Source organism: Taeniopygia guttata, chromosome 3 (assembly GCF_048771995.1).
Source record: "Taeniopygia guttata chromosome 3, bTaeGut7.mat, whole genome shotgun sequence".
Lineage (NCBI taxonomy): Eukaryota > Metazoa > Chordata > Aves > Passeriformes > Estrildidae > Taeniopygia > Taeniopygia guttata.
The window spans coordinates 46,089,819-46,109,809 of NC_133027.1; the positions used below are offsets into that span (position 1 = coordinate 46,089,819).

Genomic DNA, 19,991 nt, shown 5'->3' on the forward strand with positions numbered 1-19,991 from the left:
GCCAAAACTCCCCGATGACAGCTGTGGCACCCAGTACAGTCATGGTGCAGCACAATGCAAATTACAGTCACAGAATAGTTGGGGTTGGAAGGCGACCCTGGAGATCATCTCGTCCATGGCAAGGTCACCGAGAGCAGGTGACGCAGGAGCGTGTCCAGGTGGGTTTGAGTGTCTCCAGAGAGGGAGAGCCCATGAACTTGCTGGGGAGCTTGTTCTGGTGCTTGGCCATCCTCATTGTAAATAAGCTCTTCCTTGTATTGAGGTTGATGAGGAAGCTGGAGTGCATGGGTAGTGCTGTAAGGTGATATGTGGGGCTCCAGGTGGGTTTGGAAAGTGGATTTGTACCAAGTGGATGAAATGTCTGTGCAGGGAGTGTGGCCCTGGAGCAGCCAGGCAGGTGGGCTCCTCAGGGCCTCCCACATTGCCTGCAGCACATTTTGGGGGGAAAAGAGGGGCAAGGAACCAGGGACCAGCAAAGGACTTGGGGGTGCTGGTTGACAGCGGCTTAACATGAGCCAGTGTGTGGCCAGGTGGCCAAGAAGGACACTAGCATGCTGGCCTGTATCAGCAATGGTGTGGCCAGCAGCACCAGGGCAGCAATTGTCCCCCTGTACCTGCCCTGGTGAGGCCACACCTCGAATCCTGTGTTTGGTTCTGGGCCCCTCAGTGCAAGAAGGACATTGAGGAGCTGGAATGAGTCCAGAGAAGGGCAATGCAGCTGGTGAAGGGTCCGGAGCACAAGTCTGTGAGGAGCAGCTGAGGGAGCTGAGGGTGTTTAGCCTGGAGAAAAGGAGGCTCAGGGCTGACCTTATTGCTCTCCGTTACTGCCTGAAAGGAGGTTTTAGCCAGGTGAGGGTTGGCCTCTTCTCCCAGGCAACCAGTGACAGGATGAGAAGACACAGCCTCAAGCTGCGCCAGGAGAGGTTCAGGCTGGACATGAGGAGGAATTTCTCCATGGAAAGGGTGATTAGATATTGAAATGTGCCGCCCGGGGAGGTGGTGGAGTCACCCTTCATGGAGGTTTTTAAGAAAGACTGGACGTGGCACTTAGTGCCATAGTCTAGTCGACATTGTGGTGTTCGGTCCTAGGTTGGACTCGATGATCTCAGAGGGTTTTTCCAATCTAATGCACCCTGTGATTCCGTGACCCAGGCGGGAGCGGGTCGCCCAGCACCGGCCGCGCACGGACTCCCCCCAGCTCCGCGGGACTCCATCTCCCAGCACGCCCCGCGCCCCGGCCGCCGCCGCCGCGCCGGGAAGATGGCGGCCCTTGTGTCGCCCTTGGCTACTGCGCGCTGCCTGCTGCGGGCTCTGGGGCGCCGCGGCCCCCTGCTCCCGCCGCACAGAGGTCAGTGCCGCCGCCGCCGCCGCGGCTCTCCGGGGCTCGCCAGGCCCGGCCGGGTGACAGCCTGCCGGGGCACGGCGCAGGAGGAGCGGTCGCAGGAGCCGGTGCGTGCCTTCCCTCCCCGTGGTGCCGCGGGTCTGTCCCCGGCGGAGGGGAGGTGGCGGCGGCGCCGGGCGGGGCCCGCGGCAGCCCCGGGACACGCACACGCCTCGCCGCTCTGCCGTGACCTGCCGGTGTCCTCGCATTCCCGGCCTGGGCTTGTCCGCGACCCAGCCCCGCAGGGGACCTGCCTGCCGGGCCGGCACCGAGAGTCGGCTCCGGTCACCGGCTGACCGCGAAGAGGGCCCGTGGCTTCCCGAGTCGGTGATGCCGCTTTTCCCCTGGGAAATAGGGCCTCGGTGCCATGCCTGGTTAAAGCCTCGCGGCTGCACCGGCGCTCGGCAAGTGCACCAGTGGCTGCCAGCGCTTTGGCCGGGCCTTGGGCTGTCTCAGGGACTCAGGGACTGTTCTCTGTCAAGGACCCTCCGGTGTATAACAAACGACAGCCGTGCTCTGTCTTCACAGCCTTGCTTTGAAAGCCTCTTCAGTGCAAAAATTTATGGAGTTTTGTTAACTTGAGGCTTAGGTTAGGAGCAGAGGTCGTTTTTCTTTAGTGAGAGCTCATCGTCCTCTGCCAGTCTGGCCAAGATGTGAGAGTTCAGCTGGTGACTGGTGGGTCCCAGGACTGATAAATGTTCACATCCACACATTATGTTGTGATTGTAGAATATTTATGCATCCTAAGAAAAATAGGCAAGCGCTGTGGTACTGTAGTTGCATGTGTTTTATTTTATATTGGTCTAACACTCAGACTCTATGTAGGTTGTTTTTTATAACCAACATATTAGCATTTAGAAAAAGGTGTCTGAGTAAATCCAGCGGCTTTAGGCAGTTTGTCAGCTTCCGTGTAAAAGAATAGGTAGTCCTTGCTTATGTTGTTTGAGGACATCAGACTGTAGGGATGGGCTGCCATCATGGAATTGATTTAAAGTCTTGGTTTTATCATCACTGGTTTCTACTGTATTCTTTGTTTTTATGATTTGCTTTGTACAGTTGTGTACCTTTTCCTTAATTAAGGAAAGACATGTCAAGTTGTATCTGTGTAAAGTTCCAGTTTCACTGGTGTGCTTCTCGTCTCCGTCTCCCTACTTTCATCTATAGGTCAGGTTGTGAAATGGGATGTGCATGGAAAAAAATACAAGTAGTCTTCTAGCAGAATAATGTATCAGGCATGTATGCAAAAAGTAGAATTCTAGTTCCAGCTCATGTATCATATGCTGACCAAATGAATGGCCTTCAGTGATTTATCTAAGGTCATATAATGAGACAAAAATGCAAATCATTGTCAATGTCTTAGTTGCAAGCTGCTTCTTCTGGTTTAACTACTGATTTCAGCAAGTTAGGGGCTTTTATGAATTTTACATGATATTGGCCTAACATCTTCAATTCATGCAAATAACTTAGTGTGTATGCACCCCCCCCCCCCCCCCAGTATGGTTGGTTGGATTTAGACTTTTTAAGCTTTCTGTTAAGCACTGGAGAGTAAAAAAATTTTTCAGATCACTTCCTCTTACATTCCTGTCATTAGTCATAGTGCAATATTTTGAATGGAGCATTTGTATTATAGGACTATAAATGTATTTTTAACTTTATACCTAGCACATGATCTCTTTCCCAAGAAGCTTGCATGGCAAGTCTTTGTGCTTAACTTTAACACATGTGTTTAATTTATCCAAATCCTTGTACATCATGGGGCAATTCACTTGTTTGAGACTGATTCTGTGAAACTTGCATATATATTTAATCAAAGATGAGACACGAGAACATTATTGTTGTTACAGATACTAGCGTGAAATAAAATTCTTTCTGATCATTTGCCACCTTTGCTCCTATTTTCACGCAGGAAAATAACCTTTGGAGCTACAAGACTGTACCATTGCCCTTCCTCGTCACTGTGGTGTCATCGAAGAAGGAAACATTTTGCAGCAGTTCTGTTACCAGCTTGATCTTGAGTTTAGGTCTCTGATACCACCATCTGCCTGTTGATGAAAGTGCCCTCTGACTTCCAAGTCCTCTTTTTCTGTTGTGGCAGTTGTGCTTCATAGGCAGTTTTAACAGCTTTACACAAAGAGCTTCAAGGTTTGAAGCAGTTTGGCTTCATTGTGACCCAAACTGATATTCTGAACTTCAGCTTGGATTATTGAAAACATGACAGTTTTTAAAAGTTGGCTTCTATTACTTTTTTTTTCCTCTCATCACACAAATTTCAGGGTTTGTGAAAAGCTCTCAAGGCAGATTGTGCTGGCAAAGCAGTAACGAAACAGATGTGATCCTTGTACCTTACATTAACACTGGTTTAGTAGAAGCTATTCCAGATTCTTGATCGTGACTGTCAGTAAAGGTGACACTTGGGTGATCTTGGGGTACTTAATTTTGGTGCAGTTGTAACCAACATGAGTTTGGTTTAGATGCAGTTCTCGCAACTCTTTGCAGTTCTTTGCAGTCGGAAATGTTCTCTATTTTTAAGACAAACAGTAATTAACCCTTACAGCAAAGAAGGAAGGGGGAAGTGTTAATTCTCTACTTTGTAGCTTGGTTACCCTTCTGTACTCTCAACCTCTTGGCTGTTGTCAGGATCAGTTTTGGTATGCCACAGCTCAACTTCCATGTCAGTTTGTCTTCTTGCATTACTAACTCTAGTGACTGCCTCAGAAGTGACTGTTGCTTTCATAAGCTGTGTCATTGAAACTCATATGCCTTTTTGGTGTTCATCTCAGACATTAGTTTTAAGCAGCAGTAGAAAAATTCAACAACACACTGATCAGTTTTCCAATTTGCTGTTTTTTTTCCAGAGCAGAAAGTCCTTGCAGTTAAGAGCACGTTTTATAATTTTCTGTAGGTATTAATTATCTTTGCAGTGGTAAATTAATGTCAGTTTACCAAATATGTCTTAAGTTCCCCATTTGAAAGAAATTTTTTTATAATTCCAGATTGGCATTTTTTAAAATAAGTTTTATTTGCCTTGGTGAGATTTCCTCCTCTGATTTCTTTCTCTTTTTTTTGGTGTATCACTGTAGGTCTTCACTGCAGCTGTGTCTGTGATCCTTGTATGTGTAAGCAGGAAGGCAAATACAAAGACCTAATTATACAGTATGAAATAAAGTGAGATTATACTATCATATGTATGTTTTGGGAACAGGAATTTAGGAAAAAAGTTGAAGCTTGGTGTCCAATCTAAAGACGGAGAGAATGTCAGGTTAAGTGTGGTAACATCCAACACTGTCCTGCAGCCTGTAGTTGGGAAAGGTAGGTTATGGATAACCATGTCAAGTTTTACACTTTCCTGTGGAAAACTGTGTGAACAGTGCATTAATGTGCTTTTCTGTAGTTGTATCCAGAATACTACATAGGTGTGGAGGATGCTTTTTCTGTGTGTGACACTTGAAGACTTCAGAAGGAAAAATAATAAATAATTGAGTTGCAGTTTCTGTAATACTAAGATTAGATAATGAAACACTAAGGAATAAACGAAAACCTGTATTTTGCAATGTGGAGAAGAGGGCTGAGGGCTGTTATGACTACTGAGGGCTGTTAGTACACTGAATCATGGGTGATTCCTACAGTTGAGTGATAGATTTTGCAATCTGTTCCACAAAATGCAGGTTAGAATGGAAGGTACACAATTTTTTTTGTCTCATAGAATATTATATCACTTGTACAGCTACCTTCTGTTGACTTATCTCAAAAACCCCACATGCTCTTCAGTAGCATCTACCTTTTTTTTGCAGCTACAGGTGTGAGTTTATCACTTAACCAGTTACTGGGTGTCTCCTGGTAGTGTACTATAGTGTACTCCCGTGATATTTAAATCCCAGTGTTCAATATTAGGAGAACAGTGAGTGATTTGTGCCAGGACACCCTCTATGGCCATTTGGGCATAGTCTCCATCTTTGCCACATGTTAATGACAGAGTATTTTCTCCCACTCCCAGGATGGTTAGCTGTGAGAACATGTAATCTGAGACAAGCCCCATGCTTCTGAGCAGTCCTACTGGTGTGCTTTGTCCATGGCCAGGAAGGTCAGGAGCCACAAACCCTTTCTTACCCCTAAATCAGCTCATTTGTTTTTCTTTGATCCTGTGGTAAGCAGTAGGAACTTAAGAATTTATAGGTATAAGGGGGCACACTGGAACTCTTGGGGCCATCAACTTCTATGTATTGCCAAGGCACAGATAGTTCAGAGGTATGGGTCACAGGACCGAGGTTGACTTTTCTGGGGAGTGGAATAGTAGAAAACAAGATGAAAAAGTTTTCAGAGATCATATGAGCAACTTGATCTAGTGGAAGGTGTCTCTGTCCAGGGCAGGAGTATTGGATCTAGATGATACTTCAGCTCCCTTCTAACCCAAGCCATTCTATAATTGTGTGATCTTTGCCTTTTCCCCTTCCCTTCAGAGGCAGGTCAGGTTTTACTGACCTATTCCTGACAGATTTTCATAAAATTTATTTTTAAAATTCACCCGAAATTGTTGGAAGTTTTACGGCTTCTAGACTATTAATCTATTTCACTACCTTAATTACAGTTATCAAGTTATCTGTATAAATACAATTTCCTTTCATTTTCTCAATACCCTGTATGTATCTGGAGACAGATATATGTTTTTCTTCTCTACAGGTTTTACTCATATTTTTGCAGTAGCAGACTTTGAACTCAACTTTCTTTATGTGCTCTCTTTGGATAGGGATGAGCTAATTACTCTCAATTCAAAGCAGCAACTCAGTTCCTCCAGGAACAAGAGAATATGGTGCAATTATTGGCTGCAGATATAAACAGTGACTGTCTTTTTATGGAGAAGCTGTTACTTGCAATAAGTGAATGTAATTCAATCTACTAGTTCAGTTTTATTGTTTTCTAATATTCTATCTTCCTTATAACTATTTAAAAGTCTTTTTGTGCCTTTTGTGGATTGTGACTCATATTTTAAAAGACAGTCCTTTAAATGTCCATTTACTCTCTCATTTGGTTCGTGCTTCCCGTAACATCTGGTGTGAAAATTGAAGTGTGTCTTCCAGGGCAGACTATACCAGCATTGAAGACAACAGGTTTTTTTTTTTTTTTACCTCCATGTGTGTCTATATTGAAGTACTCGTGTTTTTATATTTTAGTTTATTTTTTCCTCTACTAGTGTTATGATACTGTCTCACTGGCATTTTGTGATCCAGTGTTGCTGTTGGATCCTTTTTCATAGAGGTACTCTTCAACTGGTCATTCCCCATCTCCTGAGATAGTTATTTCCTCTAAATAACATGCTTTGTCCCTGTTGAATTACATCCTAATTTTGTTAGATTGCTTGTCTAGTTTGTCAGAATTTACTTGCCTTCCAGAGAGTCTGCAGCCCTCTCCTGATTTTCTGTTATTTGTGTTCCCAGTCTGTCTATTTTGCCATATATGGCATGGATGGGAGATTCAGGGTTGCACCAAGATGAGATCCTGAGCCCTCTATGAAACTCCATTGCAGATATACACCTAGTTTAACTGTAGTAATTACTTATTACATATCCTTTTTCCAGCTGTTTTTTACCTGCTTAAAAGTGCTTTCACTTGCAACTTTCCTGCTTTATAGATGGCAATGCTTTGTGACAAAAACGTTACTGCACTTAACATGCTTTTCCTTTATCCATTAAGAAATCCTGTTTTTCTTTATTATACTTAACCTGTTAAATGACACTGGAAGCAAAGAAGATGTTTAGCAGCTTTTCAATGTATGCCATTGTTTCTGATATTAATGATTTGGCAAGCCTTCTTTGTAATCTTGTGCATTCTTTCTTTTCCTAGTTATGTCTTACGTCTAGCAGTTCTGAGGTTTTTTTTTAATGTCTTGTTTCTGACAGTGTTTCTATCTGGGCTCCTCCCTGTCTTTTGTAGGTAGAAGATAATGCCAGAAGATCAGGCTGTAGCATTGCAGGGCTTCACAGCTGCTGCCTTGCATAGTGTGGTGTTTGACAGGTTGTTTCAACATCCTTACAGAACTCCTGATTTGGTCTCTTGTTTGTTGACTTTTAAGTATTTTCTGAAGTTTTAAAGGATTATCTGTTTAGAGAAATGCACTTTGGAAATTTTAAATGGTTTTACCCCAGTTTGGAAAAAAGAAAAAAGGTCAAAATTTCCCTTGCAGCAGCTCAGCCAAATCTTACCAACTCTCTAGCTGGACTTCTTAGAATGTGTGCTTGTTAATAAAATAAAGGAGTGTTAAAACATGCTATTAGAGTAAAGTTAGAAATTGAGTTAATGAAAAATGAAGGGGTAACCAGTGGTTATATAGGTAAATTGTTGTCGTATATATATGTCTTTGTGTAAACTGTTAGGAATATATGTTGTTTATAGGGAGATGCTTTTAAGAACTTCTCTATTAATTGGCTGCTTTTATTTTTACAGCCTACACAGCTCAGGCAGATGAGAAGACAGGCCCTGGTACTCCTAGAGATGCTCATGCCAGAGCCTTGCTCGTTTGCAATGGACCTTTAGAACATTATGACTTTTTGATTAAGCAGGAAGAGCTGAAGAATGATGAGCAACAAAGAAGAGTTGTGCAGCACCTGCAGAAATTGCATGAGAGCCTTAAAGGCTACAGCATTGATTCAAAAAATGTTCTTTCCAAGGTGAGGTTTATAATGATAAAAAATATTTTTTTCATTTATATTTGCTCGTAAGAATGTGCTTAAAATGCATAAATTTCTGTCAAGATCACAAATCTTATTTTTGCAAATGTGTCTTTTCAGATAGATCATTCTTCATGTTTCAGTCTCTCTTCTTTCTTTTTTGGTTTGTAAAATCCAATGGCACTACAGAAGTAGCCAAATTAGATATTACTGAAATAATTCTGTAAGAAAATCTAATGTAGTTTTAGTTATGTCCACTGCCTACTTTTCCAAAAATGTTGTTTGGCTGTAGGATAGAGGGGCCTAAACCAGGTTTTAATTCTCAAGTACTGGTATTATACTTGTGTGTTTAGATTATATAAACTGAACACTGATGTTTTGTGTTTTAACAGATATTCCACAAATAATTCTACATTATAATATATATCAGACATGACTTTTAAAAACAATTATTCTCCATGTTGGTAGTTTCCAGGTGAGGTAAGGCAAGAAGGCCTTAGCATAATCTGCACCCTTGTTGTGTTTTTGGGGGCATCACAGTTTGTTTTCAAAGGATTTTCCAAAGGTTTAGACATAGTCCTGTTGCACATTGCTTTGACAATTATAGTGCTGTTAGCCAGCTGTTGCATCTCTGTAACTTTTCCCTGAAGCTCTTGACACAATGTTTTCTAGACTCTCTTTTACAGTATTTTCCACATCTCTTGTTTTTATGCTGTTATTCTCAGATTGCTGCTCTGGTGGCCTTGCACCTGCAAATACTGATACCACTGGTACAGCATGTTTTCATGGAAATCAACTTGAACTGATGTGGGAATTCGCTCTTCAGATTTCCTTGCCTCTTGTTTTGTAGATCTGAGTTTATATCTCAGAAAACCAAATGTAGCATCCAGCAAAGCAGATAAGACATTTACTTCTTTGCTAAATATTGAGCATAGATGTGCACAAAAGTTGAATGCCCAGTGAATGTGCTTCATTTGCACCTGATTAACATATTTCAGTCAGCACAGTTGTAAGCTGTGATAGGATGAAACAACAATAGTGGGATGTTTGACTAAGTCTGATGATAAAAGTGTAGTGCTGTGGAAAAAGCATGGCAAAATATACATTGCTGTCTATCTGCACTTTCCCAGCCTGCACTGGAGAGACCTCCTTGTCCTTGGGAGGAGGGAATCTGTCAGTGTTTTCCCCAGCTAGACTCTTGAGTTTTTGTTTTGATTTCTCTCCTTCTCTTGCACCACTTCAGGGCTTTTATTTCATCAGAAGTAACTTTAACATTTATGGTCAATAAATGTCTTTTGTAGTCCTTGCTAACAAATCTCCACGTCACCCTTTTTAAGCATTCATTGCACAACACTCCTCATCTCATGGGCATAAATCTAAATATGCTGCTCTGTTAAACTTGTTACCTAACCATACCAGATTGTTCTCTTACCTAGCACAAATACTGTCTTGTTTGCAGGTTGCAGGGCAAGACTAAATGATGTAGCATGAGATCAGAGAGCCAAAGCCTGAGAAAATAATGTTATGATGAAGGCACTGGCTTTACTGTCAAAGCTGAGGATCAGTAGGCAAGAGCATTTTGATCTTTTCTGGCAAGAAGTTGTGGACATTTGGATATTAAGTACTAAAAGCACCGCCCTGGAGAATTATTTTGAGAGCTGACTTGTGTTAACTGGAGTGCCCCAAATCATTGTTAAGTTGTTAGAGCAGGTGTCATGGCTTTGTAGATCAAGTATTATGTGAGTTTGTTATTTAGTGATTCTTTGATTGGGAAGTGTGAATAGGGAAGAAAGCTTGTATTGCAGAGAACAAATACCAGCCTTATTCTGTTTAGGGAATATGATGCTACTATGTCCCTATGCAATAGAGCTAATTGCAGTAAAGCCAGACTGACACTTTCTAACTTAAATGCCATTTTTACTTGAGAATGTGTTTTTCACTACTTCCTTTAAAGCATTTCTCTAAATTGATTTAATTTTAAACCAACTTTTGAAAATTGTTGCGTGGCTCACTGATGAACTAATGAGTCAGTGAGAAGCAGCTGAGGAACTACTTGCTACAGGGGTAAGTGTTACTTCAGTTTGAGGTTTGTCTTCTAGAGTTTGATATTTCTATGGAAATCTTAAGACTGGTAACAGGTTGAGCACTGTAGTGCCATGCCATACATCAAAACCCCAGGAAAGGAGGAGAGCAGTGACTTCTGCATAAAGCTGTTAAAATCTGCTAGCTTGTGTAATTAAATGAAATCATGATTCAGGGAGAAGAAGTCACAACAGCTTTGTTCCTCTTCTGCTTTGAGGAAGCAATTTGCCAGTCAAACAGAGATCCTTATGAGATAAAATGAAGCTAAACAGATGATAGTTTAAATTCTAGTGCAGGCCAGGTTTTGCTTCAGCAAAGTTGTAATCAACATCTTAATGAAGGTTTCCCCAGAATACATCACAAATGTGACTAGGTAGTTGGTAAAATCATATGCTTATCATATGTTTACATCTGTTGAGGGGTTTCCTAAGTAAGCAATATACTTGGTTTTTTGTTATGGACTTTCAGTGTAGTGATGCTGCTGCAGACTTTGTTCAGTTGGAGCAAAGGTTTTTCATGCCAAGAGGAGCTGGTGCTGAGTACTGCTGCCTGGAGTTGGCCTGGGTTGAATAGGATTTGTATTGGTTTATGGGTGGAATTCATTCCTATGACCAGTAGGAGGCTTCTCCAGGAAATATTATTGATACTGGTAAATCCTCTATTTGTGAATAGCTCATTGGCATTTTCCTCTCATGGAGGCCAGGTACTTTGTAACTTTGAATTCTGTCATGTTTTTGTAATGAAACCATTGGATTTCCTTTCTGTTTTGTACTCAGTGAGTTTTAATAGATGTAAATTAAACAAATTGATGTATTTTAAACTAATTAAGGATATGTTTTGAAAAAATAAAATACTTTATCAGTTATACATAGTATTTTGTAAGGTGATTTCTTTCTTTCTCAGGAGGTTTCTAGCAACTTGAATAGCCCACTTTTAGTATGAAATCTCCTGTACTGAGAAGAAATTAATCTACTGGCAGCTTTTACAAAATAAAAAAAAAAATAGTGGTGCTTGGCATTTCAAGTGTGCTCATTTTTCCTGGCTCTGTTATTGAAGAGAATGTGGTTGAGAGGTTGCGGTGAAGAAGGGGCGGTGGAAGAGAAATTTCTCTCTACCCGCCTCTTCTGTAGTCTGTTATTCCATATTTTATTGCTTGATTTCTTCTGTGACAGAATTGCAGAAGCCTCTTCCAAAATAGCAGAAACTAGTCCAGAAATAGAAATTTCTTGCACTTCTGAACCGTTGCAGAAATGGTCTGCTTTGGTTTTAGCTTTGTTCTTCTTTTGTCACTTCTTCTCTAAATAGTTTTATTCACTAAAATACAGTAAAAGTAGGATTAGGGAGCAAATATTTATATCAGATACAATAGAGGCCTTTCAGGTTTTTATTCATCCAGAACACTTGTGTTACCTCACAGGCCAAATCTTTTTGAAATGTGTAGTCTGGGGCACAGAGACACACCAGACACCATTTTCTTCATGGTAATAAAACTGTTTTGTTACCATGTAGGTTTTTTGAGGCATCAGCTTAGAATGAATCTCAGGGGAAAAAACAATTAATCTTGCTGCCAGCCAAGTAGGCTTCTGTTTTTTAAAATTACTCCTCAAATTTGAACAAGGACTTTGATCTTCAACTTGGTGAAAGCATGGCCTTGTGTGTTGAGATATTTTGAGATCCTCTGAATTAAAGTTCAAGGCCGTAAGAGTTTGCATAGGCATTTCAGATCTCCAGCTTTTCAAAATAATGCCAACTGGGACATCTTAAGAGTTGTTGAGTTGCTGTACTAATGACTTGAAATAAGCTCAATTATAAGTGAGGTCATGTTTTGAAAAGAGGTATGAACAATAGTAAACACCATTCAAGACCTTGAAAATGTCTTCAGCTACAACAGCAGCCAAAAAGGAGTGCTGAAAGAGTGGGACAACGAGGCAGTTTTGTTAGCTTTTTAAAAAAAATCTGCTGTTGGGAGACTTGTCTCTTGAATTTTGTGTATTTTAATTAATCATCTGAGTATTGACATGCATTGGCATTTAAGTTTTTCCAGTCAGGGTGTAAATACTGCCAGGAAATGAGTTGCTTACTTCTGATGTCTGAGTTGGGGACAAGGTGGGAAGACATTGCATGTTACTAAAGATATTCTCCCCTTCAAACTCAAATTTTGTGTATCACTTATTATATTTGGGTTAGTACCTTTTAAATATTAAATTTAACATCCTTAAATCTCACCATTGTTGCCAAAGAGAACATATTATCAACAAATTTAACATTGTTATGCTGAGACCCCAAAGGTACCTCAGGATAATATGGAAATGAGCAAGGAGAAATCATTAATTTAGTTTATCTTTCTACCTTTCCTACTTTTCTCCCTTTCCTGCCTGAAATAAAGTAGACTGTCCATATTTTATGGTCATTGGATGATCTTCTGCTTTAGATCTCCCCCCTCCTTCTTGCAGTGTATGTTTGCATAGAACCAAGATCAGTATTCTGCTTTCTTTGCCCCTACATACCATTGACTGACTGCTTGCTGTGATTTAAATTGAATGAAACATTGATGGGATTTTATCAGCAATCCTAGTGGAAGTTTCCCTTTTTCTTAGACAACTTCTAGGCTTCAAAAAATGCGTTAGGATAATTAAAACAAAAAGAAAAAAAATCCATTTTATAATAATGCAAAATAGTATTAGAATGGTAGGCTGTCTGAGTTTTCAGTATTAAAAAAATCTACCAATAAAGCTTTATTTTTTGAAATAAAATTTATTTAAGAAAAAACTAAACCAAAACAATCAAAGAATATAAAAACAAGTTCTTACAGTTATACAATATCTGACAGGAATGAGGAAATCATTATCCTAAAGCTGTCAATAGTGGGAAGTTTAGAAGTATATGTAAAATATTTCCTACAAACTTCTTTAATTGCTGAAACAGGACAAGATGTTTTCTGACATTTGATTTGTTTTTAGAGATGATCAACAAATATGTTTGGATCTGCCATAGTATCCATCCTTTTTAGCAATCAGATATTGATCAAAAATTTCTGTGTTCAAAGGGAAACAAATTTAATTTTTAAAATCAACTTTTATGGAGCCCAAGCCATTATATTTGTTTCCTTTAGTCAAAACACAAGTTCCTTTTTCTGTAACATTATCTGGAAATAAGTATGCGTAAAAAGACAAATGTTAACGTAGTTAAATGTAATTAATAAAAGTTTAACAATGAAAATATTGGTATAAAAATGTAGGCATTATTATTTGTTCTGGTTGTATAATCTTTGCAAAAACAGGTAAAGCTTTACTCTACACACTGATTTGTTTTTCTAGCTTTGTGCTGCTTCTTGTGAAACTGCAAATCACATCAATACAGCCTTGCTGTGTAATAAATTGAATATGATAGTCTGTTATATTGTTAAAAGGATTGTTGGTAATCTAAAACTAAATCCATAGAGATTCTTTTGAAAATGTTTCATTTGTATTTTTGTATGTTTCTTCTTTTCTCCTGTAACTTTTAGCATCAGTAGTTTCATTGAACACAAGCTCTTTAAAAGTACTCACTGAAAATATTCAACAATTAAATTGTTTTACAGTGCTTTCAAAGTACTAGCAAATAGTTGCAGCCTTGTCAATTAATGGAATAGTTTCCAAACATCAGAAACCCTTTCCAGCCACAGATTGATGATACAAATTTTTGATTACCCTATTAATAGAGATCTAAATTAAATCAAAACGGGGCTCTTGTTTAAGAGCCATGCTTGCATATTTTCTAAGTGAGCTGGTACTGTAGACCCAAGATATTACCCTTCTACTTCTTGGTCATGCATTTTCTTTTATATTTAATTAGGGTTTTGTACTGACTCCTCTATTTCTTTTCCACAGTATTTTGAAAAAGTGCTTTAGATTCAAGTTGTTTAGCAATTACCCGGATCCAAATGAGACCACATGGTTGCAATTTTAATTTTCTTCTGTGTTGGCTCAGCCCATAGAGCTCTGAAAGTGGAGCACTTTAAAATAAGCAAATACTCTTCTGCAGTGTGTTTTGTGGATGTCAATTCAGTTTCATGGATTTGATTGAATTTTATTAAGATATCCAGTTTTTTAGAAACTGCTTCTTTTGTGAATTGTACTTGGAAGTGGCTGTGCACAGTACTGGGGGAGAGGGAAAGAGGACTATTTCAAATTGAAAGCCTTTGCATTACTGGAAGTTTTTACATAAAAATATATACTTGAGTAAAATAGATATTAGGTGTCATAACATATGTCCTGAATAATATTAAGAAATTTAAAATTTTTAAGCAACATTCATTTGAGATGAAAGTAACTCTCTTGAAAAAATGGTTAATATAAGGCATACTTTGAAAGTATATTTTTATGTGTTTATATATTTATACATATACAGACAGATGCACGTGTATATAGAAACATATTTTTACTGTGACTCCATTGATTTCAATCATATTTAAACCAGAGATAATTTTGGGTTTAATATTTAAAGCTGAGAGATTAGTATCTACAATGTTTGTGGGCTTTGCAGTCCTGATTTTCTAAGTCCTAATAGTTTATCTCTTTAGCAGACCTGCTGTAATAGGTATTTAGTGCATATATTTATGAATAGTACAATACTGCTTAACTTTATATTCTTTTTTCCTAGGACTATTTGATCAAATGGCTTAATGAGGCAAAGGATTTGTTTTGATGATGGTGGATTTGAAACATTGAATCATTTTATGTGTTGTGATAAAAAAAGCACATGTACTAGGGCTGGAGATGGGGGTATTTTCACAATGGTCTAAAGCAATCCCAAATCCCAAGCCCTGCATGTGTATTTTGCTTCTTATATAGAATTTGCACAATGACAACATTACTTACGAGTTCTGAGCTAATGATTTAGTCAAGGTTACACTTTGCTGCTCAGTGCTGCTTTGTGGTTAAGTGTAGCTGCTTTCTTACTTTATCACAGCCATGTGCTTGCTTTTATTTTACCTCATATCTATGTTTACTTTTTTTCTTTTGATTTGCAGCTCTTTGCCAAAACCAAGCCCCCAAAAGGTCTTTATGTCTATGGAGATGTTGGTAAGTATAATTTGCATCCAGTGGATTTTTTTCTAAATTCATGTCTATTTGAATTCTGAAGTGTCTGAAAGCTGTATGTTTATGTAGCTTTATTGGTTTAATGAATTTTACTGGATGGAACATTATGATGTTATTTAATATAATTACACTCTGAATGCTGGAAGCTGTTTGATTGGACTACATTACTATGTGTAGTTGTTTTCAGTCTTACCCATTCTCTAATATTTAAGAATGCAATTTAAGAATTTGGGAAGTAATTGTGGGAGAGTGTTCATATATTCTAATTGTAACAGTGCAGCATGAAAATATACTTGCTTTCCAAATGAAATACTAGCATGTTTTATGGATCTGCGGGGAGTAATTTGTGCAACCTTTGGGCCATGTCTGTATTTTAAAACAGAAAAATAAAAATGTAGTTCTTCCAAGGTGTTGAACAGAAAACATAACTGTTTCTCACAGCAGTCTGGTCTTGTACTTACCCTGTGGAAAATTATAGTTTCATTAGGGCCAAGCTAACAATCGTGACTGTAATCAGTACATACTGCTCTTAATTACCTGTTGAGTGTTTTTTATTGTTCTTAATTGAAGGCACAGGAAAGACAATGGTGATGGACATGTTCTATTCTCACTTAGAAGTAGAAAGGAAAAAGAGAGTCCATTTTCATGGCTTCATGTTGGATGTACACCAGAGTAAGTGCAGACACAGGTATTGACAAGAATTTTATAAAATACACTATCAATTAAAAAGTCTGTTTCATATTCATATTAATCACTGTAATTTTATTTAAATATTTAAGCATAAAGAAAAGTAAAAAAATAGGAGAAAAGTGAAAGCATGTTAGCATTGTTTATCATATCAACATATATATTAATTGCATATTATCTCTCAAGTATCTTTTCTGAAAGAAAAATGTACATACCTGGTTGTATATATAACTTGAGTATATTGCTTAGAAGGAAATCCTTAACTAAATGTTTTCTAGGTGCCAATTAGCTTACCTGAAATCTGAAGAAGGCAATTGCTAAAACTGAAAATGTAAAGGTTAAACTCAATCTGTATTTTGAATAAGCAATAACTAAATCAGATATAAATGCCAAGCACAATTGGAACTATTCTGATTGAGTAACTTAGTAAAATTGTCAGTAATTTAGAGGAAAAAAGCAACAGAAAGAAGTGCATCCTAAGTTTCAGAAAATTTTCTGATCATCTGAATAAGGTGCTTTGTTTTGATAGGCACACTGTTCTAGATATTTTAAAACTTGTTTCTGTTTCTAAATTCTGTGACCTTATAATACTGTCAAATTATTATCTATTGCTGTATTTTACAAGTGTTATGACAGCTTTCTTGGGAAGTTTTCACTGGTGTAAATAACTCGAGCCACTTTTTAATGCCCACTTTTCTATCATTGCTGGGTCACTTGAGATTTTGTTTCCATTTCTTGTCATTTGTACTTAATCTTAACAAAGGTAGCTTCTTTCTGCAGGATCCTTTTTTTCCTCTGAATCTTTGTTTATTGTCAGATGCAATACAATCCATGAGACAGTAAGGTATGGATTTAATAATCTTACCTTGTGCCATTATCCTCATCCTCACATGTTGAAGTATAACTGTGTTACTACGTCTGTCTTCTTTTAGCTAAATGCATCCTAAAAATACCTTTGGAGCAAGATAAAACTGCAATTTGTATCAGTTGATACAAGATAAAGTATAGGTGCATAGCATTCAAGATGTTTTGACATGTGTTGTACAGCTTTCTTAACAAAATAAGAATCACAAAATCTGTGAGCTTTTAACTGTTTTGTGGATGTGGTTGAAAAGTGTTTTACCCTTTTGAAACTGGATTAAGTTTGAAGCTTTCTTATTTTTACTGGACCAGTTTACTTTTTATTTAGCTAAATAATTTGTTCTTCCTATCTTAGAAAAGTAAATAAGAAATATTTGTTTTTTTCTGTTTTGTCATCTAAGGAATACATCGCCTTAAGCAGAACTTACCAAAGAGAAAAGCAGGATTTATGGCCAAATCATATGACCCAATTGCACCTGTGGCAGAGGAGATAAGCAAAGAGGCTGCTCTCCTGTGTTTTGATGAGTTTCAGGTAGGAAGTCATAGATTATTCCTTCATTTCAAGGGAAACTTCATACAATTAATTTTCATCTTAAAATACAGTATTTGTTACTGCTAATACAGTGTTTGTATCACTGGCCAGTAGTGACCTGTAGAAGTTAAAGACTAAAAGTCACTTTACAGTTTTGAAGATGGTGGGGTTTGGGTTTTTTTTTCCACAGTAGACAAGATGCAAGTTAGCAGCATAAGTCCCCGTACAGTGCTTTTTTTTACCAGTCTGGTTATTGATCATATAAGGAGGTATTAGAGTTTGTCTAGAGGCTCATGCATTCTTCAGGACAGGAACTACTCCTGTACTGAGTCTGTACAATGCCACCTGCTTGCTTGCCACTGATCTTTGCTTTTGTAGTTCATATAATGCAACAAACACTCTCAATATGATTAAGGATTTTAAGAAACTTCTATTGAATTAAATGTGAAGATTAAAAATAAGTTTATAAAATGATCTTGCCCAAGCTAACTTGATTATTTAATTTGTTTTACACAGCTTGTGAATATTAAGGGCATGTCACAAACTTAAATGTAAAATTCTTTATAAAAATGTTTAATCAAAAACTAGAGGTATTTGGCAGCTTTAACCAAAAGCTGAGATTTTTTTTTTAATTCAGAGAGAAAATGCAGAGCAAGATATGAACAGGTCTATATTAGTTCTCAAATCACCAATAGTAAAATAATCTATTAAGTGAAATTGTCTGTTATAGTGTTAAATTAATACATTTCTGAAGTAGATGGAGCAGTTTATGTCTCCTGGCTATTATTTTGCACACCTGCACACTTGAGGAAATAACTGTTCTATGGTTGGCTTCCATGAAGAGAATTTTGGTCATGTAACAGTTGTTCTTATTTCATGTTCTCTTGCGTTTTTCAAGCAGAGGGGGATTCAGAATGTGTGGGGTCATTGCAATTGCTGCTGTTCAGTCATTTAATTTGTGCTCTGTCCAGTGAATATGATTATGCTGGGCTTCCAAAACCTGAGTGTAAAATCTAAATACAGAGACAATTGTACTTACACTATGAGGAAATGGGAAGGTCAGGAGAAGGAAGTGTTAACTGTCATGGCATTAAATGCTCAAATGGTAGAAAATGGCTGTACCATGTATTAGTGTAAACACTTGCTTTTCTGTATAAATGCTCACTGCTTTCAGGTTGCAGTATTGCAGTGTTTATAGACTGTTGTATTTCCGCATTTTAAAGGGAGAGACTGTGGTATATTTTGTTCCCAAGTTGATTGCCTGCTCCCCCTGCTGACTTGCTTGAGGTACACCAATGACTTCAGTTGTAAAAATCACCTGTTCTGTAGAACTGTTGCAGTTGGGAAATTAATTCAAGAACTATACTTTAAAATGTGTTTCCAAGATTTTGCATTAATAAATGAATTTTTAAAATCTACTTGGTTTGGATATACTAATTTTCTAAATTCACAGATTTCTGAATGGCTGGATTTCTTGCCTGATTTTCTGTAATGTGGAACTCTACACAGGTTTTGCCTGTTTAAGAGTTCCAGCTTTCTGAAATTTTGTAGAAGGCACTGAATTTGGGATAAGAAACCCTCTGCTTAAATAGGCTTAAAGTAGTGCAGTGACGGGAAGAGGAGCTCACATGGTGACAAAAATAACATTAATAATAAGGAGCCATATTTAATTTGGGATGTTTGCAGCTCATTTCTGCGGTGGAGATCATGGCTTTATTTCCGTGCAGTCCAATTTACTAGTATTTAAAGAATTTCTAGATTAAAATGAAACCAGAAAGAGCTGCAGACTGAGAACATACACTGCTCTGACTTGTGGACAAAGCAACTCTCTGTTTTGACAGATGAAAAGTGAGGTTGTTTTGGCATAATAATAGTGTGTGAAGACAACATCAGAAAACTGTTGAGATTTAAACACTTCAAGTTGCTTTCAGATGCCTGCTGAACATAAAAAAAGGAGAATAAGTTGAAATTAATTATTTATTTATCTTAAGAACAGAAACATGGATGAGTAATATTTTAAACAGGAACAACAAAACACATTGTTAATGCTCATTTTGCAGAGGAAATCAAATGCAGAACTTCAGAAGACAAAAGCGTTGTTGAGGTTGCGTTTTCCTCATTGACAATGTGCTAAAGCAAAACACAAGTATTCTGAAGTAAATCTTCCTGCAAAACCCAGAGAACTGTTAAGCAAGTGGAGAATTGAGTAATTGATCTAGAAGAATATTTCAGTACTTCATTTAAAAGCATTTTTCCATTCCAAAGTATTGCTTTGGAACAAAGCAAACAAACAAACAAAAAAGTTTTAATGTTTCTTTGTGCAAATACTATGTGATGGCCAGGATCTCAGTGATGGCACTATGCTTGTGTTTGTTTGAAGCAGGATTATGTCAGCAGTTGCCTGAGCCCTAGGCTGTCAGCATGTTTTACTGATCTTTGTCATGCAAAGTTTACTGGAAATATTAAAGTATTTTTTTAATCACAGAACTCTTAAGCCATTCTGAAAATGTCTTCATTTTGAAGAAAAGAGACTAAAATTAAACCATTTGTAATTATGAGATTTCAGAACACAGGGCTGGGCAGTGGCCAAATAACTCTACAGAGGTGATTAGAAACTGTAATTTTGGCACGAGACTGTAGCCTGTGTTAGCATTGATAATGAACCCAGCATCCCTCCTTGGGAAGCTGAGCGACGATACAGTGTT

At 38.1% G+C, this 19,991-nt stretch overlaps 1 protein-coding gene across 1 annotated transcript in view; it reads left to right on the forward strand.

The window, feature by feature from the left end:
- The first annotated feature begins 1,208 nt into the window (after positions 1-1,208).
- The window catches only part of AFG1L (AFG1 like ATPase), a 63,836-nt gene continuing 45,053 nt past the window's right edge, over positions 1,209-19,991 (forward strand). The window contains exons 1-5 of the mRNA XM_030267699.4: positions 1,209-1,348; positions 7,820-8,043; positions 15,137-15,188; positions 15,777-15,878; positions 17,156-17,286. Of these exons, the coding sequence (XP_030123559.4) occupies positions 1,261-1,348; positions 7,820-8,043; positions 15,137-15,188; positions 15,777-15,878; positions 17,156-17,286 (597 nt within the window). The 5' untranslated portion in view covers positions 1,209-1,260. The remainder of the gene's footprint in view (positions 1,349-7,819; positions 8,044-15,136; positions 15,189-15,776; positions 15,879-17,155; positions 17,287-19,991) is intronic.